The following is an 18,190-nucleotide window of genomic DNA, read 5'->3' on the forward strand; positions in this document are numbered from 1 at the left end:
ACTGACTTGTTGGAAAGGTGGCATCCTATGTCGGTGCCTCATTGAAAGTCATTGAGCTCTTCAGTATGGCCCATTCCACTGCGAATGTTTGTCTATGGAGATTGCATGGCTGTGTGCTTGATTATATATACCTGTCAGCAATGGGTGTGGCTGAAACAGCCGAATCCACTAATTAGAAGGGGTGTTCGCATACTTTTGGTCATCTTGTGTATTAAGTCGAGGGTATCAATAATTTTGTCAATGCCATTTATTTTAATTTTCTGATTTTTTTTTTTTAGAGGCCATTTTTCCCCGCAAAGCGGGGGTTGGCCTTTTCGGGGACCGTGGTTGTTGTTGTTTTTTGGTCCCCTTTTTTAATTTTCTTTTCTGATTTAATTTAATTTAATAATTTAATTTTCTGATTTAAAAGGATATATTAAGTTCTGAATAAAAAACAAAGGTTCTGTAATAATAACAGTGAAATAAAGAATTGTGGAGACCAAATACTTTTGTCAATTTCAACTTATTTTTAGAGAAAATTGTGTTGTTTGAAAAAGTGCGAGGGTGCCAATATTTTTGGCCACGACTGTAAATAGATAAACTATCATACCAAAGGTCATGGAACATCTTTAAGTTATCATTCTGAGAATCGCATCCCATTTGCATGACCTTGAATACCATCAGTAAACAAAGTATCAATGGTCAGGGCATCATCGTTCCATTTCATTGCATCATTATCCAATGAGGAAGTAGTTGGAGTTCCAGTATGTAACGATTGTGATCTTTCAGAAGGTTCTCCCCTCTATAATGATCATTTCCAAAGTCCTCACTTCCATAAATGAACCATCTGGAAAAATGTGAGGTGGGCAATGACAGGGCAACAGCAACCCCAACCACAAGATCCCACAAGTTAATTCAAAAGAATAATCTCAGAAGCGACAAGAACCTTTCATGATGGACTGGTATATGGAGCAGATCTGTTGGAATGCCAATTCATAGATCTGAGATATTCTCAAAATGCCACCCAACTCCCCACCTATGCCCTTCCCATCAAACAATGGGGTCTGAAGATGGATGGCTTCTCCAAAAATACTTGATAAAATTTCACCAAGTCTCTTGACAGAAATGAGGAACTGTCACAGAAGCTCTGTGGAAAACGTCCGATTTATTACACCATCGGGTTCGACCGTTCAAGGGATGGAAACGTGTTGATGCGAGTGGCAAATGCAAGCGATTAATGTTCAACGTTTACCATCACGGGAGACAAGAGCGATGGCACGGGATGCCGGAGGACACCGAACATGTGCTCGTCTTCCAAAACAGACGATGTCCCACCGATTCGGTGCGTCTTAGCTCCAAAATAAATTTCAAATCTCGTCTTTGGATTTAGGAACGGAACAAGGTCCGGTGACCTTCTCAAGATGCTCGTCATCCACTTTGCATGAACCTCAAGAGTATACTTCTGTGGTTATTGACAACTCTCTCTCCCATTTGCTGAAAAAACTATATTCATTATTATTCATGCAGGCATGTGACCTCAGGCACCTTTGTGATTGGTAGTGTTGGACTGTATCAGATCGGCAAATTGCTGGCTCGACAATAACAACAAACAAAGTTGGAAAGATCTCGGGGACCCGCGAGGCAAGTAATGGTGGAGAATCCCAGGTCCAATCTGTCAAACACAGGCAGATGTTAGAGTAGCATAGCAAGTGTTCACGATGATTAGAGTAAGGAAAGGCCCTCAAGGCTATCAAAAGCCGCACCCCAAGGCTTGCTGCGTGCGCATTGTCAATATACTCGTGTGCCCCAAGACTTTTGATGGAATGCTGAAGATTGGATCCTAATGCAAATATTACTCCCCTCAGCTCACTCTTGTATTGTTATCTTTCATAAAGAGTTAATTTACGCCGGACAAAACATTTCCAATTTATCTGAGCACCGGCTCTCTTTATTTCCATTGGTATTTGTTTTTTTTTGTTTTTTTACATCTACAAAGTCGACACTGGTGGAGCAGCTAGAACATACAAGGGATCAGGATGTAACAGAACAAAGGGAACAGTCGAAAGAAGGAGGGGGAAACACACCCACAGCAGGGACGACGGACAAAATAGAGGGAGACTTGGAAAAATAAGGGACGTGGGGAAGAATGACAGGTAGGGAGGACACAAAGGGGGTGGACAAGATGGATAGTAAACTCTCAGGCAGGAAGAACTGGAAACTTGGAACGACGAGGGATTGGGGAGGGTTAACGGGGATAGAAAAGATAATGGTTTTGGATTGGCGATGATCTGAAATGGTGGTGAACAGCAGTCTTGAAGAACTGGAGGGAAGAATGAAATTGAAAAGCATGTGGAAGTTGATTCCACAGGTGGGGAAAAAGAGGAATGAATGAGTGGAGGTGAGCAGTGATCCTGGATTTGGGGAGTTTCGCAAGCAGAAAACTTGCACCTTCAACTTCAACACTGCAGAAACCTGGAGATGAGGAGGGGAGTGCAGTGCACGTAAAAAGCAGAGGGTGCAATACCAGAAAGGAGGTGGTAGAAGACAGAGAGACCACTGACCTGTCTGTGATGGGAATGTGATAGGTCAATAGAACCAACTTCATCGCAGGAGATTCCAATGATCTTAAATCAATCCAGATGGAAGAGCAGTGCCCCATCAAGCTGCAATGTTGAAGAACTTGTCAGTGGATAAGAGTTCAGGTGTGCCAACAAATGACTTTTGCATGATTGAGGATGCCCAGTCGGCGACTGCATTAGGAGGCCAACTTAGAAGTGTGGTTTGCCCAACAATGACCATGGTGGATAGTGCGGCCCAAAAGTTTGAATGACTGAACCTCCTCAAGATTCAAGATGATTGTTAAGATAGTAGATAGGATGGTTTGCCAAATTGTCTGTTCGGCGAGAGATAGTGAGAGTGCAAGATTGTCAGGATTGAAAGACATATTCCAAGTGTTTGACTAGATTGTGATTCTATCATTGTCTGCAAAGAGGGAACAGGCCACTGTATGCCTATTTCAAAGATAAGTGATCTTACGGCACATGGTGGAGTCATCAGCAAAGAGATAAAGGAAAAAGAAAAGAAAAAAAGATTATTGAGAGAGTCAGAGAGATCGTTGATGAAGATTCGTAATACGACTGGGCCCAGAACACTGCCTTGGGGCACTCCAATCTTGACAGGGTAAGGAGATGAAAGGATTCTTTTGGGAGCCACACCTTGGCTAAGAGAGTAGAGGAAGTTTGTAAGCCATGTGTGGAGTTGGCCTTGGATTCTATAGGCAGAGAATTTGGAGAGTAAGGCGGGATGCCAGACTGGAACAAAAGCATGTGATATGTCCAGAGAGACGGCTCTGAGCTCATGTCTGACATTGAGGGCCTCCATCCATTGTTGGGTGAGTCGAAGCAGCATGTCCAAGGTGGAGTGACCTGTTCTGAATCTGAACTGATGACCTGAGAAGAGGTTGTTGGAGAAGAGGAAAGATGTCATATCAACTGTGATAATGGACTCCATGATCTTGCTGATGATTGGAAGTAAGCTAATTGGTCTGTAATTAAGGGGATCCGTTTTTGCACCTTTTTAATGCAGTGACGTTCACTAACTTCAGGGCAGAGGAAGATGACTTCTGGCAAACGACAGCGTGGAAAGGACAGAGAGAAGATGTGCAAGCGCAGCACAGAGGATGTCCAGTTGCAGGATCAGAATTGTGTGTTGCCAGAAACTCCTCCACTTTCTCAGGTGCAAAAGACACAGAGTCCAGGAGAGGTTGGGTACAACAGTTAAGGATGGGTCCTGAGAGTGAGGGGTTGGGGACAGTATTTGGAAGCAAACGCAGAATTGAGGCATTCGGCCTTCTCACGAGTGGAGTCGGCTGTGGTGCCATTTGAAGAGAGGGAAGGGATGGAAGGGGATCATGCACCAGAGACATACTTAACAAGATGCCACCAAGTTTTAGAGGAGGGAGACAAGTTTGAAAATTAAATCTTGAGGTTGGACAGATGTCGTTTCTCGCTTTCCTAAGAGTGGACACACACATGTTGTGGGCTTTGTGGAAGAATCTGAGATTGCCTTCAGTCAGTTTTCCTTCCAGGAAGAGAAGGCAAGCTGTTTCAAAGCAATCGATTCACCTCAGGACTCATGTACCATGGGTGGGAAGAAGGGTGTACCAAAGAACTGAAGGTGAGATAGGATGAATCTGTGCACGAGAGAGCAGGTTTCTGTGGATGAATTCCCAGGCTGAGTTAACATCAGGGGCAGTAGATATGGGAGACCAGTCCTGAAAAGAGATGGCTGCTTGCAGTCCCTACCAATATGCCCGAGTTAACTAACTGCCAGACTCGCAGTTGTTGAGGCAACGCTCTGAGAACAGCCAGAGAGATGTTGACTCTCACAAGCATATGATCAGATGAACCAATGGTTACAGCAGGAGACATTTGCAGGGAAGTTTGTCATCACCAAGTAAAGAAGGGAGGATTTACCATTGGGAGGAATCCGGGTTGGAAAGTTCACAGATTGAGTTAGTCCTATGGAGTCACAGACATCTTTTGCCTAAGTGTCATGGCTGGTGAGAAAGGTCACAGTACCCTGTCAATTGCTATGGTGACAAATGAAATTGACAAATGACAAATTGACACATATGATGGAGAGTTGGGATGAGTGGTTAAAAGTTGGTCTAAGTCATCTGAAAGAGAGAGAGATGTAAATGGAGTCGTTACAGTTTAGAGGATGGTACAACACAGACAAACATGAGGAGGGAGCGGAGGAAAATCATAGCCAAAGGTCTGTGGATGTGTCAGGCCTATCAAACCAATGGAGACAATAGCCATGGACAGACACTAATGAGTCAGGGACAGACACTAATGAGTCAGGGACATCCTGTGAGAGGATGGAATATGTTCAACAGATGATGTCCAAGTTTATCAGCAGCGGCCTAGACTTAAAGATCTGTCAAGTTGAAGCAGAAGCCTTGGATGATTGAAGTCCACACAGTTCGGGACAAGAGAGGAGGCATTGTTGGCAGAGTGCAGGAATGTGGAAAGGGGCTAGGATAGGGGGCATGGCAGGAGGTAAGCTGGGGGCAAGGCATGAGGAGGCTGGGAGTGGGTGGGGTGGTGGGAAGCCGGGAGGGCATTGGATGGGTGGGGTTGCTATAAGGGCATGGGACGGGACAGGGAAGAAGCTGAGAAGGGGGTGGGAAGAAGCGGAAGCTGAAAGGGGGTGAGATGAGGGGGAAGGTGTGAGAGGGGAGTGCAATAAAGATGATGAGAGGAGATGGTGGGGAGGAAGTGGTGGAGAGGAGGAAGATGGGCGGAGGCAGGGTGAGGGGAGAAGCTTTGAGTGTGTCGTTTGAGGGGGATGCAGAAAGAGGGACATGAAGTGGAGAGATGCTGAAGAGAAGGACACATAGAAGGGGTGGGATTGGAAGGACGCAGGCATGTATAAGTTGTAGGGGAGGGTACTGACATGGAGGGGATTGACACCATTAATGACCGTGATGGGGAATCGTCATGTGCAGACAACTGCTGAAAACCTGACTTCTCAAAATTCCCAATCAGGATATTTGGAAAAAGACATCATGGGGAGGGGCGAAATGAATAGTTGTTAAAAGCACGAAAGAAAGTGGTGCTGTAGGTATGGGATGAGGGTTGATGGAACAAGGGTTAAGGAGTGAAACGGGTTTGGAAATAAGCCTTGCAAATAAGTAAAGAAGAAGAAAAATAATGTATCATGCATGATCAAGAAAACTACATGGGGTGTTCCTGACAGACAAACAAGAAAATTGATGCATTTTAAAATGTTATTTAAAACTTTTAAAGTTAGAGGTGTTTCATTCAATCAAAATTCAGCTTGGATAAAATTGAGAAAAGGAAGGAATAAAGAATGACCGTAGGGAAGGAAGTACAGGCAGAATGAGTTCATAATTACCCTGCGCTCGCGAAGCAAAAGGCAGGATTAAGCATTCGGGTACGTACGCACGTGCGTCTGCATTTTAAAAACTCATTTTCTCGACAACCGTTGGTCCGATTGACATGAAATTTTCACCATAGGAGGGCCGCCTCCTCCTGCAGAATATTTTAGTGAATATTCTGACGTCACAGGTCACGTGATATGGGCGCCATCTTGGAAAAACAAAAAACTTTGCACCTCTATATCTCAAAAACCGCTGCACATAAATAATTGAGACAGGTCTCATTCCAAATAACTCTCCATGCGGAATAACATATGTGAATGATGACGTCGTAGGTGCCGTCGTTATGACGTCATAATTCGACAAGTAAAAAACTTTATCCGATTAGGATGAAATTTCTTGAGCATCTTCTCGATATAAATTGATGCAGAAATAAAATTATAATGACGCCGTAGGTCACGTGGTTCGGACACCATATTGTTTTGAGTGGAAAGCCTGAAAAACCACTAAAATCCAATTTTCTCCTAAATGACTGAACAGATCGAGGCCAAACTTTGCAGGCAGAATCGCATACCCATGACGAACAAAAAAGTCAACGAGCATGACGTCATGCATCATATGGTTTCGGAGTTATGACGTTTTTAAGCACAAACCTTTAAAACCTAGCTCCTCCCTCATTTTTGATCCTATCGAGGGGAAACTTCACAGATGTGTTCTTCACAGATGTGTTCAGCATATCAGTCTACTAAAATGACCTTTTGGAATTTGCGATAGGTCCCTTGGTTTGGCAGATATAAACGAAAATATTTTTAAAAAATTATAACTCTTGAACCGCTTCATTGTTCGACGTTAAACTTTATATTATAATAGAGGTAATGAAGTGTAACATGTGTGCGAAATTTCAAGACGATTGGATGTACGGTCTGGAAGCTAGAAGTTGTTATTGCGTGAAGAAGAAGAGTCTTCAAGAGTGGGCATGGAGTGAATTATCACACTGCACATCCCGAGCAGGCAAAGTACGGAGCGACTTCACGGGGCCATTTTGACCTCAAATAAAATTCTGATTTCAGATTTGTCAATCGCTGAGGTATATTAACACACGACCAAAACAGATTTGGCGAAATTCCGACGATTTTTGATGAAAATATAACATTTGTGTCTGCATTTCAGCAAAGTAAAGTGTGTGCCGTGTCAGCATTTTAAAAAATTGAAACGTGGCTCATTGTAAATAACCCCATATGGGGAATAGGTGTTGTTAACGATGACGTCATTGGTGCCATAATTATGACGTCATAATTCGACAGGGACAACGCTTGGTCTGATCAGTTTGAAATTTATTGAGCATGATCTATGCAACAATTATTTGGAGAATATAAATTGATGATGTCATCGCTCACGTGGTCTGGCAGCCATATTGGATCCAAAAAAGACAAACATTCAAAAATAGAAGAGTTGCCTCACACCAAGTTAACTGCGCAGGGTAAGTATTCTATGAATACCATCTAGTTTTCTTTTGTAGTGAAACGTTTTTGTCTTAGAACAATTCCACAAAGACGACACTCTATGAAGATCATAAAAGTGAGGGGTTTTACCTTGCCCTGTGGTATAGATTGGGGAGTACAGTGCAACTCCTTTGCAGTAACAATTCCTCAACGCATCCGAGTGAGGGTCGTTGGGGCCTGCATCCTTCCCAATCACCATTTGCAGATCTGGCCACAAACGCCGAGCAATTCCCTCAAAGCCTTCCTCTACCTCGTGGCGAATCTCGTCCGCACGTTTTAGATCGGGGGTTAACGCATCCTCCAATTTCCTCCGCACGGCTGCCGGGAGGCCAAGTGCCATACAAATGAGGCCTTTATCAATATCTTCAACCAAAGCCTGCCAGCGGGTCCTGAGCAGTAGAAACGCATTGTGCAACTGAGCCGTCCCAGGTGCTTCCAATCTCACTAAAGCACGCTGAGATAAAGCAAAGAGTAGGTGGATATAGCAAGCATCAGGCCCAGCTGGTAGGCCTTGCCCAGCCATTGGGGTCGACAGGCCGTACGACAGCAACTTGTTGAAAAACCCTGGGTTAACATCGGGTGCGATCGGAATCCCAGAATGAGTCGGAGGACAGGAATGTGTGTAGGAAAAACGACAGGCCTTTTGTCGGCGGCACGTTTCTCGACTTGTACACAGACTTGCATCGAAAGAAACTGCAATTCCCTGAAAAAAGGGCAAAATAAACTGGTTATGTTTTGCCCAGAAAAAACATGTTGTACTGATAACAACAACAACAACACATCAGGATGTAAAATTTCTAAGTAGTAAATGTTCATCATCACATTATCTTTAAGTAGATACCTATACCTATCCTGCCCCCCCCCCCCACCCCCCAGGCCCTCTCCCTCCCACACATCTCCCGATGTCCCTGCTCTCAAATGTTGTGTTTGTGTGCTTCCTCCCCTTCTCTCCCCATCTTGTCGACCGCTCCCCTTTTTATATACTTTGTTTGCTTGTTTGTTTGATTTGTTTGTTTGATAAATGTTAGCTCTTTCACGAGCCTCGACTCTGTATACAAAAAAAAAGAAAAAAGTAAACTTGCCACCAAGTTGGTGACGTCACAGATGTTCGAGTTAAACAATTAAATGCATCACGTACAAGAAGTGCTTGTCCCTGGGTCTAGTCATCAAATTCCAATTTCTGCACATTAATATGCTTCTTGTTTCATGGTTTTAAATTCGAGGGGGTTGCTGGAGGTTGCACTCTGACCTGCACGTAGTTACGCAACGCATCGTGCATGATGGGAAAGATGACCTTTTGTCCAGAACAACGCCTCGATACAAGGAGTTTCCATGGTTTTTTCATTCCCTGCTCCGCTGCTTCAACCGCGCAGCAGGTGCCCGGGGGCTGATAATCCGTGACCCGTGTCAGGGGGTACGTGGATCGAAACAAAGCTCGGTTGCTCTTGGAATTCTGCTCGTCGGGGCCGCACTCGCACTCTGCGATGGGATTCCTCCGTAGCCAATGCCGCAAAAGCTCGGACTGGATGTCCTGTGCGTCCCGGGTGTCCCTTTCCAGCCGTCGACGCTCCCACCAACCCAACCTGTTATATGAACAATGCGGTGGGGGAAAAACAACTTATAGTTCATCTCACATGGAAAGAAGAAAACAATTTCAAATTCACATCGTAACTTGATGTCTTGTTTGTTTTTTGTTTTTTTCATGTCGAAGGCTCCAGTCATGGACTATCTAGTCCTCACCGAGGCCAGGCCTTAAATAAACGAATCTTTGGCCGAGCATAACAGGACCATTGCTGGGAAGGTTTCTCAGCTTGACTGTCGTGTCAAGCTTTGGCACCCAGGAAGCTTCCGTTATTTGATGTGTCAAATCGTCGACTTTAACGCATGTCGCACGTGGCTTCTATTGCTATTGGAATAGCTATTGGTAGGCTGTCTGCTATTGGACGGTGAGGTCAGCTTTCATTTCCTCCATTGATGACAAGAAAAAAAAACAATAGGAACCGAATGGGTTATGGGAACCTGCTGAGAGCTTAAACCCCAGGAGAAAACAGAACCCAGGTGAATGAGAGAACACCATCTCACATCAAGTTTTTAAAAAGTTTTTTTCTTTGTTTGGGGTTGGGGAATTTGGTGGATGGGGGAGTCTAGGGATGGGGGTGACAGAAGCCACATGCTCTGTGGTACAGCAGGTACCTTTTCAACCACATCACACCCCTCTCAGGTACTTGTGACGTCATTATCAGACGGTGGTTTGGTAATGTCTACTGCATATGCAAATCTATGTACTACATATGCAAAAAGGGAAAGAGAGGAAGTAAGTTATGGAAAATAACACTGAGAAAGGTTAGTGGGTTGAGGCAGCAGGAGAAATACGAGGACGGTTGAGCACAAGAGGGACAAGTAGGGGAAAGTCACAATTCTGCCATTTTAACTAACACACACACACACACACACACACACACACACACACACACACACACGTTTATTATACGTGACATGTACTGTATATTAAGTACACATATATTATACGTGACACATTATGTAAACACACACGAACGTGGATACTTCGAGACCTGGAAGTATTCCATTCCACCTTCCCAAACCCGCATATAGAGAAAACAACCATCACACACACACTCACCAACGCACACTCGCACACACACACACTCCCGCACACATATACACACACACACACACACACACACACACACAATACATACATATATACACACACACACACACACACACACATATATACACACACACACACAATACATCCACATATATATATACACACACACGCACGCACACACACACATACACACACATGCACACTCACTACATACACATACACAGACATGCACACACACACACACACACACACACACACACACACATTTCAATTTGGATTTCATGAACAGCTATGTGGGGAAGCTCAGCAAAAGGAGACCAGGCCACAGCACGCGCCGTACTTGCCAGCGCACAATCAGTAAGCAGCTTTGTGTCCAAATGATGGTCCACAGGTGGCCGGTAACAGTTATCCTGCGACAAATGGTGCCAAAAAGCAGCAATCCGGCTCCCAACACCGCCAACATGGCGAGCAGCAGCGCCGGTGCAAGAAGCAGGGTCATGACGCAGAAGCGGCTGGGAAAGAGGCCCAGGTTGGAAATGTGACTTGCTAGGGGACCTCAGGGTAAGACTTCCACCGAGGCCGTCGTTCTCCATCAATCCCCTACAAACATTGCTTGGACAATACAAAAACGTCATCAGCACAGGTGTGCAGCATCAACTGCAGCTATTATCATTTACAAAAAAATCATCAAAAATGAAGGTTATATCATCAACTAGCAAAGGTACCCGTCGATGACGGCGGGGGGAGGGGGGGGGGGGGAGGTGTGCATAAATGCCTCACCTGAAATGAGCAATTTGCTTTGGAGTGTGTATTGATAGAAATGGGAATTCAGTGTAAATATTCAGTGAGCAGATGTCGCAATGGATGCAGCTGGTAACCTCGACAACCTCGTTCCATTCTATGAGCTAAGATTTCCAATCCATACTTGTTGTACCTCAGAAGTACTGCTCGGGAGTGAAGGTGATATTATAAAAGCTCAGCTGGGAAACGGGTTTAGGCATGTTTTGGGCCTACAGCTTGATGGAAGATCACCAAAGTTCTTTCCATACCAACCGACCACGTCCAGGCACCTATCAACCCTCCACATTGTTTTTTCAGCTCCGACCTTCCCCCTCTCTCTATGTTCTAGTGGGGGGGCCAATGTAGCAGATTGAAATGCCCGGTGAAATTGCTTGTTAATTTTTGGACACTGGTTGGGCTGTCTTTAGGGATGATATAAGTTCTAGAAAAAATATGTCTCCAATTGTTTCAAGTTCTTTATGGCGGCCATTTTGGATTTTCAAAATGGCGGATGTCGAAAACGTAAAATTCCATTATCTTGGCTTCTAAATGACCTAGAGTTTCGATTCTGGTGTCCAGTTGTACATTTTTGGGGATAGAGAATTGAATGAAACCTTCTTTAATAACCTACAAGGGATAAAAATAGGTTTTTATGGCACAGCCGAACCAGTGTCCAAAATCTAACTTAATGCACATCTATCTTAATTGTTATTTGTTATTTGTATGTTCCAGATTCGTGACCCTGAGCTATGATGGAGCCAAAAAGCAAGAAAACCAAGAAAGAAACTGATTTCACACTTTGCATTCAGTGCCAGGATCCCCAAGGTGCACTAGTGACTGAGCCAGCACTGGGCTCATATGCAAAGTTTCTCCAGTTCATCCAGGAGAGGGCACGATATGGTGATGCCGACTTCAAACAGATCAGCGAACGATTAAGCTGTTTCACTGCCACTGACTTGAGGAACAATAAAGCAAAGTGGCACCGGGCATGTTATGGATCTACATGCAACACTGCTCACCTGGAGCGTGCTAGAGTTCGCCACCAGAAAGCCTGCGAACATGGCGACACCCAGCATCTTCATAAGAGGTGTGGACGTCCTTCTTCTGCACCTGCCGCTGCAAGTACCTCAGGTTCTACGCAAGACGAGACTCTTCGCTTCACACGTTCATCATCAACTCCATTCAACAGAGACCTTTGTTTCTTCTGTCAAGAGGTCACTAAGGAAAGTGTACATGTTGTATGCACGTTCAACGCAGGTAAACAGCTGAAGAAAGCTGTTGAAGAAGGCAGCAACCACAAGTGGAAAGTTCAGCTGAGTGCTGCCATCAGTGCACATGATGCTCATGCGATCGACGTCAAGTATCATCTCCCATGCTGGGTGCAGAATGTCCAACGTGCTCCCAAGAGTGGGACATCAAGTGATGACAAAGAACACATACTGCAAGAAACTAATGTTATCAAAATAGCCGCAGACATTGAGTTTGTCAGCCTTGTTCGCTCTCTACTCCAAGCTGGTGAAATTCTCAACATGTCTGACCTGAAGTCGGTTTACTCCAGGATTCTTGACAATAATGGTGTGCACAATGTCCCATCACCTACTACCCAAGGCATGAAGGAGAAAATCAACTCTCACATTGATGACGTTCACTTCATGAGAGGAAAGAAGCCAAGAGTCCACTGTTCAAGTTTGTGCGACGCTACATGCGGATGATAATGCTGATATACACATTCATCCGTGCCACCCGTGATGGACAATTTGAGCTTCACCTGTCTTCACTGGATGAGATGTGCATATACTTCTTTGCACATGACAAACAGAAATATGCCAGGCTGACTCCCCGGTACCTTGCAGAGATGAAGGCCCTGAAGATGACAGATCCAGGGATCTACCAAGAGTTCATGGATGGGAACTTCAGTGTCCATAAGAATGAAATCCCCTTCTGTGCTGTAGGTGTGGACCATGCACTGGAGCACATCAACAGGATCATGAAGGTGACAGGGGGTATTGTGGGCATTACCCAGAATGCCAGTGCCCGCGAAAGGTTCTTTCTGACAGCACCAGAGCTGAGTAGGCTTGCTGAAGAAGCCCGTCAGATGGCTGGCTCACAATCAGCTACACGCAAGGAGCACCACGACCTATCAACCACAGTCTGGGCTCGGCAGGAAGACAGCATTCGTCGACTGAAGAATGTGATCAGAGAGTCCATGAATCTCATGACGCATGAGGGTGAAGACCTGACGACTATCATCACCAAGGTGGTGATGCCAGCTGAAGTACAGAAGGATGTCTGCAACCAAGATGAGATTGGTCAGAAAGCGTATAACACGTTTGTTGCAGAGCGCATCAACACAAATGAAATCAACCTTTGGGCCAGAATGGGAAAGGTCAAACTGAAGATGTGGAAGAGTGCCAGGAAAGCTGTGAAGCACAAACTGGCAGACAAGGTTGTAGAGCTGAAAGACGACAGGTCACTGTTTGCGCGCATGCTGATCGTGGCCCGCTCACGACCAGAGATCAACTTGAAGGATGCCATAGGTCAATATGAATTCACCGCGCTTCCACGAACCCTCTTTGCAATGGCTGGGACACTACTACCATGCACAGACAAAAGCAAGCTCATGGGCATCCTAGAAGATCTACCCAAGAAGTCAACTGGCACTGGTCAGCAGCCAGACGACGACAATCCTGAACATACTCCACCCCCTCCCAAGAAGGTGACTGTCATAGACGGCATGGCATTAGTGCAAGCAATGGGTAAGCCACAATGGGTCAAAACATGTGCCCAGTGGGCTGGCCATTTCAATGCAACACTGGTCTGCAAGACCAACGGGTATGATGAAGTCCACCTCGTGTTTGACCGATATGATCTGCCAAATTCACTGAAAGAGGCCACACGGGAGAGGCGCCAAGGTGGCAAGCCGCCCACTGCTTACCACGTTCAAGACAGCACCCCGATTGGGAAACTGACAGCAAAACAGTTCCTGTCGCACACCAACACCAAAGATGAGCTAACTGTCTATCTGGCAAAGAAAGCTCTGTGTCACTTTGAGGGGACTACCAAGGTCTTCATCGTCACTTCAAGGCAGGATGTCTTCTCCAACTGCATGGATGTACAGCATCTCCGTAGCTCCCAGGAGGAGGCTGATACGAGGATCTTTCTTCACAGTCTAGATGCCGTCCGAAGAGGTGCAACACAGCTGTACATTCAGTCACCTGATACTGATGTATTCATCCTAGCACTCCACCGGTACCATGAACTATGCAAAGACACATACTTCATCACGGGTGTGGGGAACAAGAAGAGGCAAATCTCACTGGAACCAATAGTACATGAACTTGGTGTCAGGAAGGCTGCAGCCCTACCAGGATTCCATGCATTCACGGGAGCAGACCAGACTGGTCGGTTTGCCGGCAAGGGAAAGCTCACATGTTGGCAAGCCCTCAATAGGTGCTCTGTTGAGGTGGTATCTGCGTTTCATGACCTTGGGGCCTCTGAGGAGCTGAGAGCTGACACAGAAAGTGACATTGAGGCATTTGTATGCCAGCTGTATGAGCCTCGTACTACAGTTGTGGATGTGGGCAAGCTGAGGTGGAGACTGTTTACCAAGAAACAGCTAGAGGCACAGAAGCTGCCACCAACACGGGGAGCTTTACATGAAGCCATTGCTCGTGCACATTTCCAAGCCATGGTGTGGCATCAGGCTGATGTACCGGACCCCCAGCTTCCACAACCAACAGAACATGGATGGAGAGCAGAAGGAGATCAGCTGGTGCCCATCACAACCAAGGACCCTCCAGCCCCAGCTGCCATCACACATCTAATCAAATGTAACTGCAAGAAGACCCAATGCATGTCTCACTGCTCATGCAGGTCTCAGCATCTCAACTGTTCTGAGATGTGTATGTGTGGGGCAGATGAAGAGGTGTGTGGTAACACGGGTCAGGAGCGCCCCATGGGAATCGATAACACTGATGATGAGGAGGATGGAGATCCTTCAATGTAACAATGAACACTGCCAACTAAAAATATTGCACAAAGACATTATAAGTGTACATTTGAACACTAAAGTCCAGCCTTTATGTGATTTAGAAGTGAAAATGATGGAAAAAAATATATATATGTGTTGGCATAAGTGCGTGAAAATCCAAGATGGCTGCCATAAGAACCCTTTTGATCATATGTAGGTGTATAAATGTGTGTTTATTGGATTAAGTATCCGCAAATATGTACATTTGGACACCAAAATTAACACTCTAGGTCATTTAGAAGCCAAGATAATGACAATTTCGGTTTTCAACAAACGCCATTTTGATAATCCAAAATGGCCGCTACAAAGAACTTGAAAAAAATGGAGACATATTTTTTCTACAACTTCTATCATCCCTAAAGACAACCCAACCAGTGTCCACAAATTAACATTTGAATTCAACGGGAAAACATTGGCCCCCCCACTATTCCCCAGAGCTTTGCTTTCAGCAATTTCCCACAGCATTTCATTCTGGTTTCCCATTCGATGATCCATAGATCAGTAGTTTCAGTTTCACGTTTCAACATCAGTTTCACTTTGAGATTCATCATCTCAACTTGTGATGCGATGCGAATAGTGCACAGAAAAGGTCGTCAAAACCGATTTGGGGAGGAAATTTTTTAGAATTACCTAAGGGGTCTAAAGTTTTTTTTAGGGTTATAAAGGGGTCTAAAGTGTTTAAAGAATAAATGATCTTAAAAGGGCCAAATGGGGTCTAAAGGTGTTTAAGGATGGAAGAGCAAAAGGGGTCAAAAGTGTCCAAATGGTCTTAAATTGACCACAGTGTCTTAAAAAGTCAATAGGTCTGAAAAGTGTCAAAAGGTGTATATGTTTCAAAATGGTCGAAATGGGTATGAAAGGGTTGAATGGGTGTAAAGGTCTAAGGGGTGTAAAAGGTATAAGGGGTTTAAAGGGGTGTAAAGGGTCAAATGGCGTATAAGGGGTGTAAAGGGTATAAGGGGTGTTAAGGGTCTAAGCCCTAAGGAGTGCAAGGGGTCTAAAGGTGTGTAAATGGCCAAAGGGGACGAAGGGGTGTAAAGGGTCGAAAGGGATCTAAGCGCGGTGTAAAGGGTCTAAGGAGTGTTAGGGCTCTAAAGGGGTGAAATGATCATAGGGGTCTAAGGGGTATAAAGGGTCTAAGCAGTAGAAAGGGTCTAAAGTATGTAAAGGAGTGAAAATGTAGCAAAGAAATTGCCTCAGGTTCATAAATAAATTAACTCAAGAGTGCAACACGACAATAACGGGCCAAATGACCTCATCACCGTCACGGTACAAAACCCATTTTCAGGTATATCGTGGTTAAAAATCTGACGGTAGAAAGTTTCGTTGTGATTAACCTTCGGAGCTCAAAGCAGTTTGATCCCCAAAAAGAGCAAAACAACGACTCACCTTGTTGCGAGGATGAGGTATTGAGGTAATCATTGGAGGTTCACCCGTTGTCAAGGGGCGGTTTGTAGTTGGCATCACGTGGGTCCTTTTTTATACAAACTACTTTTTCACACTTGAGAGTGAAGTTAGATAAGCAGTAAAAGTTAGATAAGGGAACAAAATATCTCAAAAAGTTGAGGACGAATTCGGACGAAATTTGGCAGAGATGTAGCGTACGCCACAAGGACGAAATGATTAGATTTTGGTGAAGATTAGGATTCGGATCCGGCTACAATAATCTTTTAGGTAATTCTTCATCATTGTGAGATCGGGCCAAAAACGATACATAGCAGGATATCTCAAAAAGTTATGGACGAATTTGGACAAAACTTGGTGGACAGGTTGTGTGTCTGACAAGGAAAATGGATTCAATTTTGACAAGGAAAATGGATTCAATTTTGGTGAAGATCTGAATATGGATTTGGATATGATAATTATTTAATTTTTTCAGTGATTCTTCACCATTGGGAGATCGGGCCAAAAACGATACATAGCAGGATATCTCAAAAAGTTATGGATGGATTTGGACAAAACTTGGTGGACAGGTATGGGGTGTGACAAGGAAGAATCAATTCCATTTTGGTGAAGATCTGAATATGGATTCGGATATGAGAATTATTTAATTTTTTCAGTGATTCTTCACCATTGGGAGATCGGGCCAAAAACGATACATAGCAGGATATCTCAAAAAGTTATGGATGGATTTGGACAAAACTTGGTGGACAGGTATGGGGTGTGACAAGGAAGAATCAATTCGATTTTGGTGAAGATCTTAATATGGATTCGGATATGAGAATTATTTAATTTTTTCAGTTATTCTTCACCATTCTTCACCGGCCAAAACCCGATCCGTCAAAACCGGATTGGGAGATAGGGGCAAACCCCACTATCTTGGAGATAGGTTTCTCAAAATGACATCAAAGACCAACTTAACACATGTGGGACAATTAAGCAGATTCCCCACCCCTAAACCCCAAACGTTTTAAATAGAACTTTTCCACAAAGTACAAAGCCATCCTGTCGTGTCTCACCTGTAGATTACCTGTGTTTATATTCCGGCGCAGTGCATGCTGGGTAGGATATCCCATTTCTGCATTGAGGTGGAGGACGGGAGGGCGATGGGGACTCCAGATGGATTCCTGGAGAAGTTTACAGTAAATAGTTACTGTACTCGTACTACGGTAGTGTACTTTAACAGTTTAATAACTTTCTCAACCAAACAGCATAACCAAGGCATTGTGCTGTAGTGTAACTGCCCAGGGACGTTACAAAGTACGTTATCCTGTGACTGTGCCCTCTTCGCTTTGTTATTCATCCCATTATGATTATAACACTTTGCTTGTATACAATGTATCTAGTATTCTAGTGCGTGTCCGAACGGCACTTTTTACCCAAAACGACCAGCTGTGTACGGCGCGTACGTACTGTGCGTTATATTAGTTCGCAGCACAGACACTCGTACTTACGTACGGGCACGTCGCGTACGGGCCGCTCTTACCCGGCTGTCCTTGCACTTCCCGTTCCCGTGCGGAAGTTCCAGGAACGCTCTGTGAGCGCCCCCTAGCGGCCGTACGCGTCTCCTGACGTCACGCGACAGCAGCTCCGTGACAGAGGCTGCGCTAGGCGGGGCCTCGGGCTGGCTCCGCCTTCATCATGTAGTGGGCGTGGTTATTAATTTCTCAGGGTTCCATTCATCCATACAAACTTTCAGCGGCTATTATAATGGAAACAGAACAAAGTTATCCCAAGTGATGTTAATCGCATTGTAATGTTTGGCAATTGAAATGGATGTGGTTTCGTTTGTGTATTAGACGTGTACAAATACAAAACGTGTACAAATACAAACGTCGAGCAAGGATCAATAAAGACCTTATTGATCGGAAAGTGGCCTTCATCACCTGCCCAACTTATTACCTCCGCCTCCGAAGGTCGAT

At 44.8% G+C, this 18,190-nt stretch overlaps 1 protein-coding gene across 8 annotated transcripts in view; it reads right to left on the reverse strand.

The window, feature by feature from the left end:
• GHDC (GH3 domain containing) overlaps positions 1-17,854 on the reverse strand; it is an 85,103-nt gene extending 67,249 nt beyond the window's left edge. For 2 of the 8 annotated variants that reach the window (XM_068114306.2, XM_078776934.1), the window contains exons 1-5: positions 17,723-17,825; positions 17,288-17,395; positions 10,363-10,630; positions 8,636-8,969; positions 7,477-8,089 (exon numbers count right to left, since the gene is read on the reverse strand). In XM_068114306.2, the coding sequence (XP_067970407.2) occupies positions 7,477-8,089; positions 8,636-8,969; positions 10,363-10,517 (1,102 nt within the window). In that variant the 5' untranslated portion in view covers positions 10,518-10,630; positions 17,288-17,395; positions 17,723-17,825. Of the gene's footprint in view, positions 1-7,476; positions 8,090-8,635; positions 8,970-10,362; positions 10,631-17,287; positions 17,396-17,722 lie in introns of all 8 variants that reach the window. The other 6 variants (XM_078776937.1, XM_068114302.2, XM_068114304.2 and 3 more) reach the window with 6 other exon arrangements.
• Between the last annotated feature and the right edge of the window lie 336 nt (positions 17,855-18,190).

Source organism: Myxine glutinosa, chromosome 4, assembly GCF_964187855.1.
Source record: "Myxine glutinosa chromosome 4, kmMyxGlut1.1, whole genome shotgun sequence".
NCBI classification, from domain to species: Eukaryota; Metazoa; Chordata; class Myxini; order Myxiniformes; family Myxinidae; genus Myxine; species Myxine glutinosa.